The sequence below is a fragment of the Hyperoodon ampullatus genome (assembly GCF_949752795.1).
Source record: "Hyperoodon ampullatus genome assembly, chromosome: 6".
NCBI lineage: Eukaryota > Metazoa > Chordata > Mammalia > Artiodactyla > Ziphiidae > Hyperoodon > Hyperoodon ampullatus.
In genome coordinates, this window is record NC_136919.1 from 37,166,906 (window position 1) to 37,175,640 (window position 8,735).

At 35.4% G+C, this 8,735-nt stretch overlaps 1 protein-coding gene across 2 annotated transcripts in view; it reads left to right on the forward strand.

Moving 5' to 3' along the window:
- HSDL2 (hydroxysteroid dehydrogenase like 2) overlaps window positions 1-8,490 on the forward strand; it is a 73,223-nt gene extending 64,733 nt beyond the window's left edge. For both annotated transcript variants that reach the window (XM_079706849.1, XM_079706850.1), the window contains exon 11: window positions 8,198-8,490. In XM_079706849.1, the coding sequence (XP_079562975.1) occupies window positions 8,198-8,310 (113 nt within the window). In that variant the 3' untranslated portion in view covers window positions 8,311-8,490. The remainder of the gene's footprint in view (window positions 1-8,197) is intronic.
- The last annotated feature ends 245 nt before the right edge of the window (window positions 8,491-8,735 follow it).

Sequence of the window (8,735 nt, forward strand, 5' to 3'; positions counted from 1 at the left end):
TGATCAACTAATCAAAATCTCTCTTTGTGGCCAGTAGAGGCCACTGTATACTAAAGCATTATAATAGAAAGAAAATATATTGTACAAGATTACCTGATTAATATATTGGGAAGAGAAATATACACACACACATACATATAAAATTGTTCTTACTAGTAGTTTGTTTTAAAGTTATTTTTTAGAACAGTTTTGTTAAGGTATAATTTACATACCATAAAATCTACCCATTATAAGTATATATGATTTTTAGTAAATGTATAGGGTTGTAAAACCATCACTTATAATCCAGTTTGAGGCAGACAAAGATGTCACAAAGAAAAAAAACTACAGGCCAATATCACTGATGAATATAGATGCAAAAATCCTCAACAGAATACTAGCAAACAGAATCCAACAGCACATTAAAAGGATCATACCATGATCAAGCGGGGTTTATTCCAGGAATGCAAGGATTCTTCAATATACGCAAATCAAACAATGTGATACACCATATTAACAAATTGAAGGAGAAAAACCATATGATCATCTCAATAGATGCAGAGAAAGCTTTTGACAAAATTCAACACCCATTTATGATAAAAAACCCTGCAGAAAGTAGGCATAGAGGGAACTTTCCTCAACATAATAAAGGCCATGTATGACAAACCCACAGCCAACATCGTCCTCAATGGTGAAAAACTGAAACCATTTCCACTAAGATCAGGAACAAGACAAGGTTGCCCACTCTCACCACTATTATTCAACATAGTTTTGGAAGTTTTAGCCACAGCAATCAGAGAAGAAAAAGAAATAAAAGGAATCCAAATTGGAAAAGAAGAAGTAAAGCTGTCACTGTTTGCAGATGATGTGATACTCTACATAGAGAATCCTAAAGATGTTACCAGAAAACTACTAGAGCTAATCAATGAATTTGGTAAAGTAGCAGGATACAAAATTAATGCACAGAAATCTCTGGCATTCCTATACACTAATGATGAAAAATCTGAAAGTGAAATTAAGAAAACACTCCCATTTACCATTGCAACAAAAAGAATAAAATATCTAGGAATAAACCTACCTAAGGAGACAAAAGACCTGTATGCAGAAAATTATAAGACACTGATGAAAGAAATTAAAGATGATACAAATAGAAGGAGAGATATGCCATGTTCTTGAATTGGAAGAATCAACATTGTGAAAATGACTCTACTACCCAAAGCAATCTACAGATTGAATGCAATCCCTATCAAATGACCACTGGCATTTTTCACAGAACTAGAACAAAAAATTTCACAATTTGTATGGAAACACAAAAGACCCCAAATAGCCAAAGCAATCTTGAGAATGAACAATGGAGCTGGAGGAATCAGGCTCCCTGACTTCAGACTATACTACAAAGCTACAGTAATCAAGACAGTATGGTACTGGCACAAAAACAGAAATATACATCAATGGAACAGGATAGAAAGCCCAGAGATAAACCCACGCACATATGGTCACCTTATCTTTGATAAAGGAGGCAAGAATATACAGTGGAGGAAAGACAGCCTCTTCAATAAGTGGTGCTGGGAAAACTGGACAGGTACAGGTAAAAGTATGAAATGAGAACACTCCCTAACACCATACACAAAAATAAACTCAAAATGGATTAAAGACCTAAATGTAAGGCCAGACACTATCAAACTCTTAGAGGATAACATAGGCAGGACACTCTATGACATAAATCACAGCAAGATCCTTTTTGACCCACCTCCTAGAGAAATGGAAATAAAAACAAAAATAAACAAATGGGACCTAATGAAACTTAAAAGCTTTTGCACAGCAAAGGAAACCATAAACAAGACCAAAAGACCACCCTCAGAATGGGAGAAAATATTTGCAAATGAAGCAAATGACAAAGGATTAATCTCCAAAATTTACAAGCAGCTCATGCAGCTCAATAACAAAAAAACAAACAACCCAATCCAAAAATGGGCAGAAGACCTAAATAGACATTTCTCCAAAGAAGATATACAGATTGCCAACAAACACATGAAAGAATGCTCAACATCATTAATCATTAGAGAAATGCAAATCAAAACTACAATGAGATATCATCTCACACCGGTCAGAATGGCCATCATCAAAAACTCTAGAAACAGTAAATGCTGGAGAGGATGTGGAGAAAAGGGAACACTCTTGCACTGTTTGTGGGAGTGTAAATTGATACAGCCACTATCGAGAACAGTATGGAGTTTCCTTAAAAAACTACATATAGAACTACCATACGACCCAGCAATCCCACTACTGGGCATGTACCCTGAGAAAACCATAATTCAAAAAGAGCCATGTACCAAAATGTTCATTGCAGCTCTGTTTACAATAGCCCGGACATGGAAGCAACCTAAGTGTCCATCATCGGATGAATGGATAAAGAAGATGTGGCACATATATACAATGGAATATTACTCAGCCATAAAAAGAAACGAAATTGAGTTATTTGTAGTGAGGTGGATGGACCTACAGTCTGTCATACAGAGTGAAGTAAGTCAGAAAGAGAAAAACAAATACCATATGCTAACACATACATGTAGAATCTAAGAAAAAAAAAAAGGTCATGAAGAACCTAGGGGTAAGACGGGAATAAAGACACAGACCTACTAGAGAATGGACTTGAGGATATGGGGAGGAGGAAGGGTAAGCTGTGACAAAGTGAGAGAGTGGCATGGACATATGTACACTACTAAATGTAAAATAGATAGCTAGTGGGAAGCAGCCGCATAGCACAGGGAGATCAGCTAGGTGGTTTGTAACCACCTAGAGGGGTGGGATAGTGAGGGTGGGAGGGAGGGAGACGCAAGAGGGAAGAGATATGGGAACATATGTATACATATAACTGATTCACTTTGTTATAAAGCAGAAACTAACACACCATTGTAAAGCAATTATACTCCAATAAAGATGTTTAAATAAATAAATAAACAAACAAACAAATAAATAAATAAATAAAATCCAGTTTGAGAACATTTCTATCACTCCCTCAAAATTCTCTGTCCCTTTGCAGTCAATCCCCCTTTTTACTGCCCAGCCAGCCAGACACTAACTTGCCTTCTGTCTCTATAGATTTGCTGTTTCTGGACATTTCATATAAATGGGATTATAAAGTATATAGTCTTTCGTATTTGGCTTCTTTTACTTAGCATAAGTCTTTTGAGATTCATCCATCACGTTGTAGCATGTATCAGTAGTTCAGTTCCTTTTTATTGCTGAGTAGTATTCCGTTGTATGGATATACTTCATATTTATCCAGTCAGCAGCTGGTGGATATTTGGGTTGTTTCATGTTTTGGGGTATTATGAACAATGTTGCTGTGAATATTTTCATACACATATTTGTGTGGATATATATTTTCATTTCTGTTGGGTAGATTTCTAAGAGTGGAATTGCTGGGTTATGTGGTATGTTGATATGTAACTTTTTAATAAACCACCAAACTTTGCTAAAGTGGCTGCACTAATTTTATATGCTTGTCAGCATTGTATAAAGGTTCAGGTTTCTCCAAATCCTCATCAGCACTTACTAGTGCCTTTTATTTTTTTACAGTGTTATTTAGGTATAATTGATAAATAAAAACTGTATATATTTAAGGTATATAACATGATGACTTGGCATTTGTATACACTAGGAAATTACTATACTCAAGCTAATTAACATATTCATCACCTTGCATGGTTACCTTTTTTTTGTTGTCATGAGAACACTTAAGATTTACTCTCAGCAAATTTCAAATATACAATACAGTATTATTAACTATAATCATTGTGCTGAACATTAGATCCCTAGAACTTATTCACCTTATAACTGAAAGTTTGTACCCGGAAACCAACATCACACCATTCTACTCTCTGCCTCTGTGGGTTTGACTTTTTTACATTCCACATATAAGTGAGATCATACAGTTTTTGTCTTCTTGTGTCTTGCTTATTTCATGCAGCATAACGTCCTTGAGGTTTATGCATTATGTCACAAATGGCAGTGTCTTTGTTATCATAGCCATTCTAGTGGGTGTGTGGTGGTATCTCGTGCTTTGAATTTTCATTTTCTTAATGATTAATAATGTTGGGCATCTTTCCATGTGCTTAATAGCTGTTTATATTTGATGAACTGTCTATTCAAATGTTTTGCTCATTTTTATTTACTTTCTTTATTTTATCTTTTTGGCTGTGTTGGGTCTTTGTTGCTGTGCGTGGGCTTTCTCTAGTTGTGGCGAGCGGGGGCTACTCTTCGTTGTGGTGTACGGACTTCTCATTGTGGTGGCTTCTCTTGTTGCGGAGCACGGGCTCTTGGTACACGGGCTTCAGTAGTTGTGGCACGCATGCTCAGTAGTTGTGGCGCATGGGCTTAGTTGCTCCTCGGCATGTGGGATCTTCTCAGACCAGGGCTCGAACCCATGTCCCCTTCATTGTCAGGTGGATTCTTAACCACTGCGCCTCCAGGGAAGCCCTTTGCTCGTTTTTAAATTGACTTGTCTTTTTACTATTAAGTTGTAAGAGTTCTTTATAAACTCCAGATGCATGTGACTTGAAAATATTTTCTCTCAGTCTGTGACTTATCTTTTCATTTTCTTAGTGGTATCTTTTGAGTTGCAAAAGTTTTTGGTTTTGATAGTCTAATGTTTCATTTTTTTCTTTTATGGTTCATGCTTTTTTCCCCTAAGTATTTCATTCTTTTTTAATGCTACTGTAAATGAAATTATTGTGTTAATTTTATTTTTTAATTATTTGTTGCTAGTATACATAAATACATTTGACTTTTGTGTAAATTTTATATCCTATGAATTAACCAGTGAAGCTCTTTGGGCCTGGGATTTTTTTGTGGGAAAATTTTTAATTACCAATTTGACTTATTGTTCTATGTCAATAGCTTTTTTTATTTTTTTATTGATATATAATTCACATACCATATAATTCATCCATTTAAAGTAAACAATTGACTGTTTTTTTAGCATATTCACAGATGTTCGCCACCATCACCACAGTTGATTTTAGAACATTTGCATCACCTCAAAAAGAGAAACCCAGTATCCATTAACTGTTAATCCCATATCCCCCATCTCCTGCCCCTAGCCCTAAGCAACCACTAATCTACTTCCTGTGTCTGTAGATTTCCCTATTCTGGACTTTCATGTGAACAGAATCATATATATGGAATTTTTTTGTGTGACTGGCTTCTTTGCAGTGTGTTTCTTCTTTTAGCTTGTTTTCAGGTTTCATTCTTGATGTAGCAGTATTTAATTCTCTTCTTTAAAAATGGAGATGAAATTCACATAACATACAATTAACCATGTAAAGTGTACAGTTCAATGCTGTTTAACTTAGTGCATTCACAATGCTATGCAACCACCACTTCTCTTTAGTTTCAAAACTTTTTCATCACCCCAGAAGAACACTGTATACCATTTAAGTAACATCCCATTCCAGCCTCCCCCCTCCCATGGGACCTGCTAATATGCTTTCTCTCTGTGTGGATTTGTCTATTCTGGATAGTTTATATAAATGGAATCATTCAGTATGTGACCTTTTGTGTGTGGCTCTTGTCACTCAGCATAATGTTTTCAAGGTTCATCTAAGTTGTAGCATGTGTCAGTACTTCATTTCTTTTTATGACTATCTGTTGAAAGATATTTTGTTTGGCTGTTATAAACAATGCTGCTATAAACATTTGTGTCCAAGTTTCTGTGTAGATTTATGTTTTCATTTCTCTTTATTGCTGGGTCATATGGTAATACTATGTTTAACTCTTTGAAGAACTGCGAAAATGTTTTCTACAGCACCTGAACATTTACATTCCTACCAGCAACATATGAGGGTTTCTATTTATCTGTATCCTTGCCCTCACCAACACTTGTTTTTGTTTTTTGTTTTTTTACAATAGCAATCCTAGTGAGTATGAAGTAATATCTCATTGTGGTTTTGATTTGCATTTCCCTAATGACAAATGCTGTTCAACATTTTTTTCATGTGCTTATTGGTCACATGTGTATATTCCTTGAAGAAATGTCAATTCAGGTCCTTTTCCCATGGTAACTGGATTTTTTTATCTGTTTAATTTAATTTTTTTTTTTTGAGTTTTAAGAATTCATTCTCCCTGTGTCAGATTACCTGTCAGTGTACTTTTTTTCTGGAGCTCTTTGTCTTCTTATTACAATCCAAACAGATAACTCCTGGGGAATTCCCTGATGGTCCCGTGGTTAGGACTCCGTGCTTCCAGTGCTGGGGCCCCGGGTTCAGTCCCTGGTCAGGGATCCTGCAAGGTGTGTGGTGTGGCCAAAAAAAAAGAAAAAAGAAAAGAAAAAGAAATGGGTTCTAAACAGATAGCTCATTAAGTCTGCTACACAGCTGTGATCCTAGAAATTTCTTTAATTCTCTCCTGCATTGAATCTCCTGTTTCCTGTATCCCTTTCTTTTTTCTTGGTTTACATCCTCATTTTGGTGGCACCCATCCTCCAGTAGCTTCATTAGAAAGGATATATAAGCGGCAAGTTTTGTGAGTATCTAAAATTACCTGTATTATCCCAACACATTGATTATTTGTCTGGGTAGAGATTTCTGTGTTGCAATTCATTTTCCCTCAGAAAATGAAGTCATTGAAGTCATTGCTCCATCTTCTAAGATTACCATGGAGGATTTGATACTATTCTTAATCTTTTGTATCCACCACTCCCCTTTCTGGAAGTTTTGGAATCAAAATCATCTCTTTCTCTGTAGTGTTCTGAAATTTCACAGTGATACAAGGCTTTTTTTCATTCATCTTCCTGGATACTTGATGGGCTCTTTGGAAATGTATCTTATATTATTTCTTTGATAGCTATCTCAGTTTTCTCAGTTCTCACTTTCTGAAGAAAACATTAAATCTATGATTTAATCACCTTACATTTAGGGCCTTATTCTTTCCTTTAAAAATATATGTATATATAGTAAGGAAAATTTTATTTCAAAAGATTATTGTGGTGGGGGGGTGCTGGTTCATAGAGGCTTTTGTAATAGCGGGAGGGGGAATTTTGCAATCGAGAGACTGCTGTGACCAGAAGATTGCAAGTGTCTCCTTTCTGTTACTTTCTAATATTGTGGATATATCAAAATCTTAATTTCCAGGAGTTCACTCATGTTTTCTCAGCTTCTTTTTTCGTCTCTTACTTCACCCTTCTTCATCCTCACTCTATCCCATTCCATTCCCCTTCACCTGCTTCTCCCACTTCCTCTCTTTTCAATATCCATTTCCTGTGCTTCTCCTCCTCACCCCTTTTCTTCCAGCATCCTGTTGTTGATACATTGTCACAGCTTGTCTTATCAATGAGCACATGATTTACAGAATTTTTAGTTTGTTCATTTATCTCGTTTCTGTTTCTTCTATGCCTGCAGTCTCTGTTTCCCCCAAATTGCTTTGATTTGTTTTTGGTTTTGGGGTGATTTTTTTTCCCTGGTCTCCATTTGCTGCCCATTCATCTTTAACAAGCAAGGCTATGTAAAGCTGATTGGAAGCTGTGTATGCATGAGTGGGGCTGTGGACTGGTGGGTTTCACTGTAGAGTGAGAGAGCAAGGAGCCAGTTTTTTAGCTGAAGCCTAACAGTGAAAAGATTGGGAAATGAGAGTAGCAAATAAAAACAAAGTTCCCTCCCTTCATGGAGCTCCTATTTATTATATGTTGTTATTAGCTACAATTCTGTTTTAATGCCCACCATTTTACATTCTGGCATTTCTGTGGTTAAAATACTGCTAAGACCTACTGTGTCCATACAGTATACTTTTAATGTCATTTCTTAAGAAAATTCTATGCATTTATACCATTTGATTTTTTTGACTCTAAACTTGAAATGTTACGAGTTTAATGAACTATAATAGATTGGAAAATAACTAAAATAGATAGTATTTGTTTACTACAATTCATTTGAGGGCCATCTATTCTTTAGTGTACTGTACATGTTGCATCTTCTGCTTTTTGGTATAATCTTTTGTTGATTGTTGCTTTTATATTATCTCTCATATTACAAGATATTGTTAACATCTAAATCTAGGATTTGGGATTCCCAAGATACTGATAAAAAGATGCTATAAAAGAAATTTCTGTGTTTCAGAGGTTTATAGAACTCAGAGATTCTTTTTATAAGCATGTTCTTGAAGCGGTACGTCCCTAAGGGCACTAATGGCTGATTTTTCCTCTCTCATTTTCTCTTTTTAGGGAAACTAAAACCAACAATAGCATTCATGTCAGGAAGATTGAAGATTAAAGGAAACATGGCCCTAGCAATCAAATTGGAGAAGCTAATGAATCAGATGAATGCTAGGCTGTGAAGAGAAAAAAAATGTTGACCGCTAAGCTCAAAAAGTAAAAGGGTTCAATAGTTAAAATTGAATGTTTTTTTTCTTCCCTATTATATTATAAGGATATACATGTTCATTCTGGAAAAAATAGAATTTCTGTATCTGTAAGACTTGAAATTGTAATTAAAACAGCTATCCAACCAAACATAAGCATCATTAAGTAGAATTCTAAGACATTCTGTTTTTCTTATTTTGTGAGTTTTGCCCTCTGAGTCCTGTATCTCATACACCATCATCTTCTGGGAAGAGTATTATTAGTAATCAGTCGGGGTCAAGCAGCAGCATTACTCTTTTCATATCTTTTTCCCATGTAAAATGAGACTAGTCTGTTTTAAACTTTTCAGTTTAGGATTGTATACTAATGATATTTTAGAGTTTTATAAATTTGTTTTAAA